The 13,852-nt window shown below is 33.5% G+C and overlaps 1 protein-coding gene and 2 long non-coding RNA genes across 3 annotated transcripts in view; 2 read left to right on the forward strand and 1 right to left on the reverse strand.

Annotated features, from left to right (window-relative positions):
- LOC124440444 overlaps window positions 1-13,165 on the forward strand; it is a 59,494-nt gene extending 46,329 nt beyond the window's left edge. The window contains exons 45-51 of the mRNA XM_046990840.1: window positions 9,355-9,466; window positions 9,551-9,768; window positions 10,228-10,345; window positions 10,660-10,877; window positions 10,977-11,543; window positions 12,167-12,250; window positions 12,815-13,165. Of these exons, the coding sequence (XP_046846796.1) occupies window positions 9,355-9,466; window positions 9,551-9,768; window positions 10,228-10,345; window positions 10,660-10,877; window positions 10,977-11,543; window positions 12,167-12,250; window positions 12,815-13,020 (1,523 nt within the window). The 3' untranslated portion in view covers window positions 13,021-13,165. The remainder of the gene's footprint in view (window positions 1-9,354; window positions 9,467-9,550; window positions 9,769-10,227; window positions 10,346-10,659; window positions 10,878-10,976; window positions 11,544-12,166; window positions 12,251-12,814) is intronic.
- On the forward strand, window positions 1,095-3,432 carry LOC124440264. Its single transcript, XR_006946632.1, has 3 exons — window positions 1,095-1,473; window positions 2,047-2,847; window positions 3,083-3,432. It is a non-coding gene; the product is annotated as an uncharacterized LOC124440264 (long non-coding RNA).
- On the reverse strand, window positions 3,340-3,848 carry LOC124440265. The gene is made up of 2 exons (XR_006946633.1): window positions 3,677-3,848; window positions 3,340-3,524 (listed from the first exon to the last, which is right to left on the reverse strand). It is a non-coding gene; the product is annotated as an uncharacterized LOC124440265 (long non-coding RNA).
- Window positions 13,166-13,852: the final 687 nt, after the last annotated feature.

Consider the following 13,852-nt stretch of genomic DNA (forward strand, 5'->3'; position numbering starts at 1 on the left):
GCACAAAATATTGATAAGCAATTTTCCATGACATCACAAGTTTCGGCCTTTATGTTTACTCTATTTTACAATTCATTGCTTGCTTAAATTTTTTTATTATGCATTTCAGTCTTCAGATTTTTGAAAAGAAGATTCTGGATACATGATGAGGGTATCGGCATCTCTGCATGGGGTATCACGACTCTGTCTATAGAATGAATTATAATTTATGGATGCAGTCAAATAATTTCAAGTCGATAACAGATTATTGCCTATTAAAACGATCTAGAACTTTCTAAAAATTCTTGTAATATTCAAACAGTTACCCATTACATTCACACTCTCATTACCTCGTTTTTAACACTATTTATTGCCATATTTATTAAACTAATTATGATAAATAGTTTTCCTGTAATAATCGAGGAAATAGTCTGGGAAATGTGATTAATTAATATAGTTCAAAAATAATTGTTACACTATTATCTTAGTCATGAATGTTCTTTTGCTATTGCCATGCATGTACGCTCTAAGTTAACGAAAGTGTCGTAAATGAATAATAATGTATCACAACTGAAGTTCGAAAAAAGGAAGTCATTGCTTTCTGTATTGTTTCATATTACATATTTTAGTTCTGTGTTTATGTACCTAACATAGGATAATAGAAAACATACAAGATTTTATTTGTGGTCGTTATTATTCAATGTCTCCTTTTGTTTGCTTTTTCATGAATTCTGTTGAAAATAATGACGAAATTATAGTTTTGACTGGTCCTTATTGCTGTGATTGGTCTCAAGTGCGGTTTGTTAGTTAACAAGTCGTTCAAGTACATAATAATCTGGATAATTTCACAGCACGAAAAGCTTAGAAAATTGAGCACAGCGTAGAAGGGGAGGTAATGCTGTGATAATAAGTGCATAAAAGGTTTTATGTCAATAGGTTTTAATAAGAAAAAGATAGAGCAAAAGAGTTATAAACGCCAATATTTTAAGTTCTCAATTTTAAAGTACCTGCTGTATAACCTTGATTGAATAGAAACTCTAATTAAATACACTGCCGGTGAGCACACAGATAAAAACAATCATCATCTTGCCTCAGCCCGCTGTTCTTATTGTATGACCCACGTTGATTTTATTGAGTAAGTACGTCGATGTCGTTCGAGCAGACATCAACACTGGCTTGTTTCATGTAAACCGCAAGGTCACAACAAAAGCCAAGCATATGAAATAGTTTATTTTCGAGTTAAGAAGATACTCTCTTGAAGAAGTAAATATTAATATTTCTGAGACCGACAGAATTTCTCACGTGAAAAGATTTGAAACGTCGATAACATACAAGTTGAATGTGGCCAACTTTTGCTGTCTCACACGTTTCATTTTTACTCCTACAACTACAAATTGAAAACTTGTTTCCTCGAGCATTATGTGACAGTCGAATGTATCTGCTTAAACTACATACTTTTTCGAATACGAAAGGTATACAATTGCCACTTGAAGGGTAAGTACATCTCTTTTATAATTGCTATTATTTTGAGTGATTAATGAGGATTTTTTATAAGCGATGACCACATATCTTTGTCTAGTGAAAACACTTATCTATGTTGATGAGAGCTGCTTTGTATGTTTGCTTTTTCTGCAGTTTCTATTTGCAAATCATCTAAGAGTAAAAGTTATAATAAATGATATGTGAATATTTTGATGGTTTCTTTGTAATTTCTCGAGTTTTGTTGGTTTTTGTTCAAGACATTAATATATAATGTTCCTTAAACTGCCCATTCTTTAACCTCCTTGTTTGATCCATCCATCAAAACACACCTTACTTAAGTTTTCGTCTTGTATATTTTGATATCCTTTAGAAATAAAAGAAGATTCTAGGCAAGTATGATGGTCTAGACATCTCGGTAGGGTTTCATTGTTCTTTCCAGACGATCTGCATGAAAACTGTTGGAAACACATGTAACATTAGTACAGTCAATGCTTTCTCCTGATTGCCGTCATTCTAACATCTTATAATGCCATATATAGTATTGAGTGAATTACAAAATAAATGGTTTTTTTAACGATTATTTAGGAAATGGTCATGGAAATATGGTTTGGTGTGGTTCAAGCATTTGATTTCTGCACTCGTTGTTTTGAATACTCTGCTTCTGCTATTCTTTTTTGAAAACATTCAGAGCATTAATAATGAAGCATGAAGGAGACTTGTTTCTTTTTTTTGAGGAGCACGTGGCAACTGTACACAAATTTGTCGAAGGATTCATTAGCAGTTTGAGTGCCTTGAAGCAACTATTGAGTTTGCTATGAACATCCCAATAAGTTTATTTAAGCCAGAATGTTAATTCATAACGGAAATGTTACCTCATATCTTCAAGTTTTTCTTTAATATATTTGAAAAAAAGCAATTGTTGCTTGTTGAATTATAACATACGCCTAAAAGCTAAATCAATAGCCATTCGAAAACTTCCCTAAAACGACTACGGATGGCATGTTATCAACAGTAACTGATTCAAAAATAAAATTTGCTCGGCAGGCACATCCCCGTCAACTCTTAGTGGATTCAAATTATGTTTTTCTTTCGACAAGAAATTGATTTCGATGATTACTAGAAATCATAATGAATAATATGAGAGAAATTGTTCAAGAAATGGCGCTTGCATGGTTAGTAATAAAGTTAATTGTTTTGGAGATCAGTGTTCATTGTATTATCTTTTTTAAAGCTGTGAAGAGATGGAATTGTAATCTCATAATGATAAGCGATCTGAAGCGAGCTCATTTTCTCTTGATAAGGACTCAGATGAATTAGAGGAAATTACATGGATTACGACACGAATATTGAAGATTTGTGTTCCCGAGAGTCAGATATAGAAACAAGGTGGGTTTAGTTTATAGTTGAGTTTGTGGTCGTGATAACTATCAAGAAAGCAAAGTGTCACGAAATATTTTAACAAAAATTGCGACAATTGTAAGTTGAACAATGAAAACGAAGCTTAGATAAAAGAATGAACAGTTTGTTACATAAAAGTACAAACAATATGTATTTTTCTCATTGCATGCGTATTTTAGTTTTAAACTTATGAACTATGAACTTCATTTGTTTACTTTTACAGATTTTTTATGCAAGTAGTCTCTGATGTTTTTTATTGGTTCTTACTGCCGTCATGGTTGCATTAGTTAAACAAGTCGTTTATGACGTTTTATTGAATGGAAAAGTTTGCTCATCTTTGGATTGCAAACAAAGCTTAGAAAATTTAGCCCTGCACGCATGGAAAGTTTATGTGTAATAACTGCAAGCTTTTACATCTACTTGGATTAATGAGAAAACCATTAAGCAAAAGAACGAAACTAATTTTAATTTAATTTTTCAATTCATCTTGTGTAAAATCTATAATTTTATAAACATAAATCATCATTAAGTAAACTTCAATTGCTAGACACATTAAATTGTTCCCATAACGTATATAAGCCAGCTGTCGACGTTTTAAGTTTCTCCCAGGAATTTCATTTCGTGATTGCACAGACACACTAAATCAAGCATTGACATGCTCGTTTCTTATAAGAAATCGTAAAAGTAATATAAGAAAATAGTTTGAATATTTTAAAGACAAAACGAGGCGAAATGATTGTTAAGATTTAACGATTTAAAGAAGCAAAATTTTTGAGATTGACGAAACACTAATTAAAAAGATTAAAAGGTCATCTACCTTATGAGCTGTACATAACTTCTTCTGTCTCATACTTTTCTGTTTTTTCTCTAATACAGGGACGCCAGAACGTCAATGATTGAGGGGAGGCAAATATTTATGTGTTCGTAGTCGCAGCTCGTATAAAACAATTAATTTCAAAAAAAATATTAGGCAAAACACGTATATATGAATATTTTCTTCCCTCTCCCCCTTCCCCCAGCAATTATTGACATTAATTATGAAAATTTGCTCCCCTAAGAACTATGTTGTCATACTGAACTTAGTTAAATAGCTTAAAAAGCTGTTTCTTAAGCATTTTATGGTTTTCAGTCAAGCAGATTATTAATTTGGGGGTGGGTAGGAATATTCATATGTAACATTTGCAGGTTGTAATCCGTAGAAAACAATGGATTATACAAATAATTTATCCAGCCCTCTCCCCCAATTATTGATCTTCCTACGTCCTCCTCCGGTCAGGGATAAAGTGTATTTTCGGTCTGCTCAAACTACAATGATATAATGCTCTTTTAAATGCGATAGGTAGAGTTGCCATATAGTCAAAGTGTAAGTTACTAGTGTGAGTCGACGGGGTTTTTTAAGAAATCAAAGAAATATGTAAATAACAAAAAAATCATGGTAACACAAAACTTTGTATCATCTTTCTACACCATGCAGGAGCTTGAAATAATAAATTAAGTACTTTTTTAGGTGTTTCATAACCATTCAGCTGCAGCTGTGAGAACGATAAGAGCACTGAATAAAAATGATGGATTAAGATCCTCGCCATAGCATATTGTTTTCATACGCAAGACTTTGAGTTTTTTTTATGCGATGATATAATTTCTTTGAATGGTGACGACAGTCACTCCAGTTGGGGACAGCTGCTTTTTCTTCATTGTCTGCGGTCTTCCTTTGTAAAACGTTCAATAGAGAAAAAATAACAAATGATGTAGCATATATATTTCAATAATTTGCTTCGAAATCTCTTGAAATTTTTTTTGTTTTCTACCAGATATTTTCATGTTGCTAAGTAATACTCCTCGATCTCTTCATTCCTTTTACTTTCTTGTTTTTTTTTAATCTTAATTGACAATCCATCAACCGATGGCTTATTTAAATTTTTGACTTTTACATGGTGCACATCAGACATAAAAGAAGATTCTCGATACTGAATGAAGGTGCTGACATCTCGGTAGGGCGCCTGGAAGCTGTCTATAAAATGAGTTTTATTTCGTTGTAGTGTCAAATACATCCGGAAGATCTGCGCAACTACATTTTAACTTCAACGAGGTACGTTTTTTATTACACAGTGCGAAGCAATGCTTTTAATAACTTTATATGTCTACTTATGAAAGTCAAACCGGACGCATTTTGATTTTGTTCCTTTGCTGGAAAAGATATATAAGAAAAAAGATAGAAGAGCAAAAGATAAAACTTATTAAATGTGTTAATTTATGCTCTTTCCAAATTATTTCATTCTACGATGTTTACAAACTTAAACTCTTTAAGTTCATCTAGTTCTGCTAACATTGCATGATATGAAAATGTCTTTTGTGTAGTTAGTATTATCGATGGGAGTGATGAACAGACAGATGCTGAATATCATTATTTTATTATTCGTTGGAATAACTGTTGCTCGTGAGTATCAGTACCATAAGTTTAACTAAGTAGCTACAATTTTGAATAGTTGTTTCTTTATTCTTTGGACAATCACTCTTGTCTTATTATTTTAATGTGATCCTCGTAGGATTACATTATTAATTGCTTTGCCAATTCTTAAAAATGTCTTTTCATACTCTGTAGGCAAATGCAACTCCCCCATAGAGTTATCTGTGGTGGTCGATGCATCTGACAGTCTATCAGCAATAAAAACAAACTTTGTTAAGACGTTTCTAAATAAGATTGCAAGCTTCTTTCAATTGTCGGCCTTTTCAAGTCACGTGTCCGTTGTTTTGGCGGGATCTGATGTTCGTATTGTAATTGGATTAAACAAACACGGTGCAGATAGGCTCAAGTTTCGTGAAGCTGTAGATAAAGCTGTCAAACCGTTAGGAGGAGAATGGAGTGTGAATAGAGGTCTTCAAATGATAAAAAAACGAGTTTTTACTGAAGAAAACGGGATGCGACCTTTTCTACCACGAATTGTGTTGGTTGTTACGAGCGGAAAACCAGGAAATGGTAATGATATTCAACATCAAATAAAGAATTTGAATGACATTGGAGCGAAAGTGTACATTGTTAGTGTTGGTGATGTTGCACGACAAGACGAACTAATGCGCATGATCAGAAATGAGAGCAGTGAAATTGTCAAAGTTCATCTGAACAACTTTGGGGAATTGACGTCTTTGGCATCGGTCATTGGCGAAGATATTTGTCAAAAAGACTATCACGGTATACATTTTCATAAAATATTATCGATAATAATATAGAAATATCAATTGAACTAAATCTATTTTGAGGTAACTTTAATCACCACATCACTTTCTCATATATTGGTAGTTGCAGATTTTCACATGCAGATATTTTTTAAGATAACAATCATTTATTTCTTGATTACAATCTTACACATTTTACAGTATGAAAAATTCTGTATCAAACATCATGCAAATCTGACGTAGCTATTATTTATAAAATGAGTTTATTTATTGTATAACGGATTTTTAAAATTTTTTGTATCATGTTCAATGGTAACACCTACAATTTTGGATGAGTGATCGCATGTAAATCTTCAATTTTTATAGGCGAGCTTGCAGTTTGTAAGGCAAAGGTGGATGTTGGTTTTATAATTGATTCATCACAGAGCATAAGTTACGAAGGGTATAAAAAAATGCAAACTTTCATGAAAGCAATTTCTGTGTACCTTGGATTCGCACCTGACGCTTTACATGTTGGTGCTGTATTGTACAGCAAAGAAGCAAACCTATGGACTCGATTCAAAGAGATTGTCCACCTTAGAAAATGGTTTAAAAAGTTGTGGAGAATGCCTCATTACCGTGGTGTAACTCGCATAGATCTAGGTCTTGATGTTGCCAACACTCAAATGTTTACAACAAAAAGTGGGATGCGAGATGATGCGATAAAGATAGCAATATTGTTCACTGATGGTGAGCAAACTACCAGAGGAATTAATGACTTGATCCCTCTCAGAGAAGCAGCTGATAAACTGAGGAAGCGAGACATCACCGTGTTCGCTGTTGGAATTGGTACATCAGTCAGAAAAGACCAGCTTCTTGAGATTGTTAAGACTTCGGAATATATAATAACTTTAACCTCCTTCAATGAGTTGAAAGCGAAAACAAGAAAGGTGGCAAAAGATGTTTGTCAACTTGTTATTGGTATGTCTGTTTTTCATGTTATGTAATCCGTTGTTAAGTCAATTTCTGTATAACTTTAGGTTTCATAAGCTTATTCTTTCTCCATGCCAAGTGAAAATATTCACACTAAAAGGTTTTTGAAAGCTTATTGTCTGAGCTCATTTGAATCAAAACATTCAAACACAGAAAATGCTTGTATCGTAAGGTGTATCGTAAAGCTTGAGAAGTAAGATTTTAGAGCAACTAAAGCTTGATTTCATGATAAAGTTTAATGCACGGTGAAGCTTGATGCATGGTAAAAATGTGGTTGTTTTTTTTATTAATGTATGTGTGGATACTATTTACGAGAGTTTGAAGATCACATTGACAAACAAAACTAAAGTAAATGAAGATATGATCTTCGCACTTTGCTGGACAATTTAAGCAATCGTCTCAGGACCAGAAAAAATCAGGTGACTCAACGGTATTCGAACCCATGACCTCTGCGGTGCCGGTGCAGTGCTCAGACCAACTGAGCTATGAAGTCACACAGTGGTGAGCAGGTCAATATTGTTGGGCTCATGTTTTCTCGTGAAAGGAATGTAGTATGAATGTTTTATGCAGTGCGGTGTTTGAAATTAAATGAAGACTTCATAGCTCAGTTGGTCAGAGCACTGCACCGGCACCGCAGAGGTCATGGGTTCAAATCCCGTTGAGTCACCTGATTTTTTCAGGTCCTGAGACGATTGCTTAAATTGTCCAGCAAAGTGCGAAGATCATATCTTCATTTAATTTCAAACACCGCACTGCATAAAACATTCATACTACATTCCTTTCACGAGAAAACATGAGCCCAACAATATTGACCTGCTCACCACTGTGTGACTTCATAGCTCAGTTGGTGTGTGACTTCATAGCTCAGAGCACTGCACCGGCACCGCAGAGGTCATGGGTTCGAATCCCGTTGAGTCACCTGATTTTTTCAGGTCCTGAGACGATTGCTTAAATTGTCCAGCAAAGTGCGAAGATCATATCTTCATTTAATTTCAAACACCGCACTGCATAAAACATTCATAAAACTAAAGTACTCAATTTTACCAAAAACTTTTGCCTGCATATTTTTTCACTATTGGTAAGAATTAGATTGAATATCTCAAGCTATTTCGATGGCATTTGAGAATTATATTTTAATGTATTCCAGTGCATACAAATAGCACTATCCACTAAATACAAGACACTTTGTATTTAAATACTATTCATATTATGAGATTTAGTACACTTCATACCAAGGTATAAAGCTGCAGTGTCTACATCAATTTATTCTACCTGTTTGCAAAACTCCATGATTTGCACCATTTGACCTGACAGCATTGTTATGCAACGCAATATAGACAAATTAGATTTAATTCTTCAATTTAATTTTACGTAGATCCACCAATCGTAAGTTTTACTGAACCACTTTACACGGCAATGGAGAGCCAAAACGTTACTGTTGGTGTTTCCATTTCTAACAACAAAAAGAGAACTCCAATCGCAATAAGGTACGCGTCTTTTAATATTGAAAAACTTTCAACGGTCTTTGACAAAGTGTTGGACAACGGAAAATATGGGTGAAGTTATGTCGACGTAATACAAACATATGAAGTGTGTTTCTTGCCAAATGCAAGAGACATATGTTAATATTAACTCCACATCCAAATAAATAAGTGGGCTCTGGTCATAAAACAGAAAATGCAAATTCTAGTACAAAGAACGTTTTAAACAAAGCAAAAATAATCTTTGTATTGATCTCAAGTCTTAATAATGTCTTTAACAGAAATGCAACTTTATGCAATCTTGTCTCCAGTCACATTACATGCGATTATGTGTTATTTCCGGATTTATTTCATTCGATATAACTTTTTTGCTACCTTAGCCACGCTGCACTAGTTTTTAAAAGGCATTGCAGTGAAACAAGAAAATGAAAGATCATCAAGCAAAGCTTATGCCGTAAAAGTCATGTACAAATCCTGTGTAAATTGTATCCGCAAAACCTTTTCATCACTAATTGTTATGTTGAATATGACTAGTTTTCACCCAAAATATAAATACTTTTTATCTCTAATCCCAACAGAATCACCCCAAAACCTGTCACAGCTAAAAGTAATGATTTTGATGATAACATCACAGTGATTATATTTCAACCTGGTGAAAATGGACAAAAATTGGTTCAAATTAATCTGGTGAATGATGAAGACTATGAACCAACGGAAGAATTCACAATTTCCCTTGCGTCAAATTCAAGTGTTATTTTACGAAATTCTTCTAAAATTCGAATATTAAACGATGATTGTGAGTAAACTGCTATATGTTTATGCTTTAATTTGGATGTTTCATTTTTTGATCAGCGTTATTTCTTTTTAGCTCCACCACTCATTGAATTCGATCGACCTGTATACAAAGCTTTAGAAAGTGAAAAAGCTGTTGTTGGAATATCAATTACCAAAGGAAAAATTAGTCAACCAGTCACTGTTAGGTGTGCAATTCCAATTTTCAACTTTTTTACTGATGCTAGATGCTGGGATCACGCAAGGCATTTAATATTTTTTTGACTATTCAGAATCATCCCCAAATCTGGCACAGCCAGCAATAAAGATTTTAATGGTAATGTGAAAGAGATGAAATTTCAACCTGGTGAAATTGGACCAAAATTCGTTGACATTGGATTGTTGAACGATAAAGAAGTTGAGCCGGAAGAAGAATTTTATCTTTCACTCTCATCGTCTTCAAATATTGCTCATGGAAATCGTTCTATTGTTCGAATATTGGATGATGATTGTGAGTAAATACGAGATGCCACTGTTCTTAATTTATCGTTCTTATTACTCTTGAGATAATCATTTGCTGTGGATAATTTTTCAATATTTTATACCTGTAGAGCATTGTATCAACATACAAATAGCATATGAGCAAACTTATAGGGTACATATTTCCCAAGTTTTTTGGCCTGATGCATGTTCCATACTTTTAGTTTCTTTGTAGAAAAGAAAAATACAAATAACACTTGATTGTCAAGTCGTTTTTTCTTGCTTTCTTGAGAGGTTTATATGAAAATAATAAATATAAAAACAAGATCAAATCTTGAAAGATAAATCTGAATTCTGTCTTCATGTTAGGTGATCATTTCGAGTTTCTCTTAGGTTTAAGGCTTAGGGGAAGATGAAACCCTTCCTGGCAGCCTTGATCATGCATATTGTAAACAAATTCATTAAAGTGCAAATGATTTATTAATTTCAGTTTACCCCCTTCCCGTCATTAAGTTCACCCAAACTGACTATAACGCATCGGAAGGTGAAAACGCTGTAGTTGGAATATCTGTGGCTGCGGGAAAAATTATTCAACCGCTGACAGTTAGGTAAGGTTTTATCGTAAGCAGTAGACTATTGAAGACTTAAAGAAAGAAGCCTGTATCAAAATAAACATCTCTCGACCTTCTGTTTCTGGCTTTCACTGATCTGCTCTTGTGTTCTCTGAAGATCTTCTCGGTTAGCATAGGCATGTGCAAGCTTAGCAAACATCTTTTCTTGCTTAAATCAAAAGCTTATTTCACTGAAGTCAATCAAACTTTTCAATGTTTTGGTGTCCTTCTTAAGATTTTGTTTTTGTTTTGAACGAAGAGAACTACTTATTATATTTTACGATAAATAAGGTAAACTAATCAATCTACAGAATTATTCCAAAGTCACAATCCGCTGGTGAGAATGATTTTGAAAATGTTCCTCAAGAAGTTACTTTTCAACCTGGTGAAACTGGACCAAAATTTGTTGATATCGATTTAATAAATGATTGGGACGTTGAACCAATAGAAGAATTTACTGTTTCTCTCATATCCAATTCAAGTGCAATTCTTGGAAATTCTTCATCAGTGAATATACACGATGATGATGGTCAGTGACTTGCATTAATCATGTAACTTAACATTTAAACCCTACTTTTCTATTGCACACGTAGAAAGCTTCAGTTTTTTTTTATTTTTTCAACTTTAGCATCGTGCAGGAGAATGGATATCGGTTTTCTACTTGATTCAACAGCTAGTATGCGAAACTGCAACTTTAAGAAAGAAAAGAAATTTGTAAAAGACATAGTTAGTTACTTCAACATTTCACAAGAGTTTACCCGGATCAGTATTATGCAATATGGAGCTCGCAATATATTAACACGTAAATTCAATGAGACAAAATCACTAAAAGATTTCCAAAGTCAAATTGACAGTCTTCAATTGAAAGGAGGTAGTGCAAGATTAGGAGAAGCGATGTATTTGGCTGCTTCATCAATGTTTACGGTGGAATCTGGTATGCGCCCATATGTTCCAAAGATCCTTGTTGTCCTAAGCGATGGCTCAGAAACAGTCTTCACACAATTTGCCCAAGCGATTTCTTCTCTGTTAGACAAGAATAAAGTCAGAGTCATTGCCGTTGGAGTTGGTGAGGCGGACGAAAAAACTCTATCTCAATTTGTGTCATCTCCAAAAGATTTGATCATTGTCGATAAGTTTCAGGATGCGACGGAAAATCTTGTGGCTTTATTGAATCGGGCTTGTATATCAGGTTCTGGTAAGTTGAGGGTGTCTAGCCTGCAAGAACCTTGGGATTGAAGCAAGGAAATTTAGTATCAGTTATTTCCAAATTATTTTAATTTTCAATTAGATGCTTCAAACTAACTACTACCATTTTTAGTAAGAGTAATTTGAATTTTTTATCGATTGGATTATTACACTTGTAATATTAACTATGGAATTGTGTTTGACTTTTTGTTGACTACGACATTTAAAAGAAAAGCAAAATTTTATACTAAGAAAAAAAGCAACAAGTCTTCTACACAAGTTAATAAAGGTAGAATAGAAGCTTGGAAGGACAATATTTTGAAGGAAAAAAACAGAAGATTAGGCAAGGCATTGAGCCCTCCATGTTTTGAAAACAAATGATAATATTATGAAGCTTGCCATAGTATTAATTAACTCCCCTGGTTTGCTTACTAGTATGTATTACTACTTACTAGAATAGTAGCTATTATGCAAAATTGAAAATAAAATAATGTATGTAATTTTGTATAGCGAGAATTACAAAGATATGTTTCTAAATATGAAACGTTTCGTCACAAATTCATTTTCACAAATTGTATTGTTAAATTGCTTGTTTGGTTGATCGTGACGTAAAATTTATTTTTTTGTGTATAGATCCGGAAAAGTGTCGAGTCACGAAGAAATTGTTGCCTAACGTTAAGATTGGTGGTTGTGTCAGTGGAAAACCGGTGGAAATTGGTAAGAACATATGTATGGTTTAGATGATTGTTATAATACATAAAGTTAGCAGTGTTGAGGAGGGGGGCTGAGTTCGTCAAGGTGACTTTTCGTTAACATAGGAATTCACACCCAAAAAATTAATTCATAATCCACATCTTGGTTTGTGCTGATATTCAAGTTTGTTTTTAAATTGCTCTTCGTCAGTATAATAAATGGCTGTGTCTAGATGGCACTTCTAAACAATTTGACCAACCAAGATCTTGCTTAAATGCAAATGATACTTATACGCTTGTCTTATAGAGGTGAGATGGCTAGGCTAGAGAAAAATTACTCCATTTCGTAAGTAAAACGTGATGTTTAAAACGTCAACTAGATGGACTTTGAAACATTCTAGATTTCATCATTTAGAATAGAAACATTGGTTTCATTGAAATGCACGGCCAGTCTGAATTTTATTTTTGTATTTTTATGAAAAACCGGCTAAAAATAGCACCACTTACATGATTGTGTAAATTATCCAGGCTTTGATTAATATAAATGATTCCATATTATTGTTAGAGCTTCCTTTGTGTGATTTTGTAGGTGTTTGTAGTGGACACTGCCTATCAAAGTTTATTAATTATAATGGGTTGTACGAAATGAAATGTGCTTGCTGTAAAGTAAAAGAATCTGTCACAATTCCTGTTGATCTACAATGCAACTTGGACAAAAGGCAAACTTTCAAAATCAGCTCAGCGGTTTCCTGCTCGTGTGCACCATGTACAGAAAAACATATTGGTGTACACTGAAAAACATATTGGTGTACTTTCTTAGTTATAATATGTTCATTGTATACAATGCAGTAATAATTGAGTGTAAATAGCTCAAATATGGTAGTCAAAATATTGTCGACTATATATTATTAAACGACTTCATGCCTCAAGGCATTTCTTACGTTTGTTTATACTTTCTCATTTTTATCTAAAGGCAGCAGTTCCATTTATTTGTTTTGATACTTCACCATAACATGGAAACACTTTTAAGACAATTATATTATTACAGGGAAATCCAAAACAGTTTCTTTTGTGCCATTGACATGTCTATTTGTCACGTTTCATTATATATACTATAGTATGAGCGATTTGTACTTAAACATTTGAGAAATGTTGAAAACGTGCTATTTACGGCAAAAACTTGACAAGATTCTCGTAATATATTTCAGCGAAAGACGTGAAGAATATGATTTGGTATCTGCAATGTACATTTCATAGGGATTTGAGATTTTGAACTTTGTTATCTCTGTGATATCATCAAACGTGCCAACAAATGGAAAGACAGGGGGGTGACTAGCACTAAATAGCCATTTACAGCCAAAAAATACTATATATGTATACATATAAAATCCCCTGAAGAGTGAGCAATCACGAAACAGGCTTGTCGGGATGAATCTGTAGTTTTGTGATTTTTCTCAACACCACTACACATATATATATGTATATATGTATATAGCCAAAAAATACTATATATGTATACTATATATATATATGTATATATGTATATATGTATGGGCCACTACTGGTTATGATTTATCTGACTTGGACTCAATTGGTAACTAACTAATAGACATAGATTATGTTTTTA

This window comes from Xenia sp. Carnegie-2017, unplaced genomic scaffold, assembly GCF_021976095.1.
Source record: "Xenia sp. Carnegie-2017 unplaced genomic scaffold, XeniaSp_v1 HiC_scaffold_2, whole genome shotgun sequence".
Taxonomy (NCBI): domain Eukaryota; kingdom Metazoa; phylum Cnidaria; class Anthozoa; order Malacalcyonacea; family Xeniidae; genus Xenia; species Xenia sp. Carnegie-2017.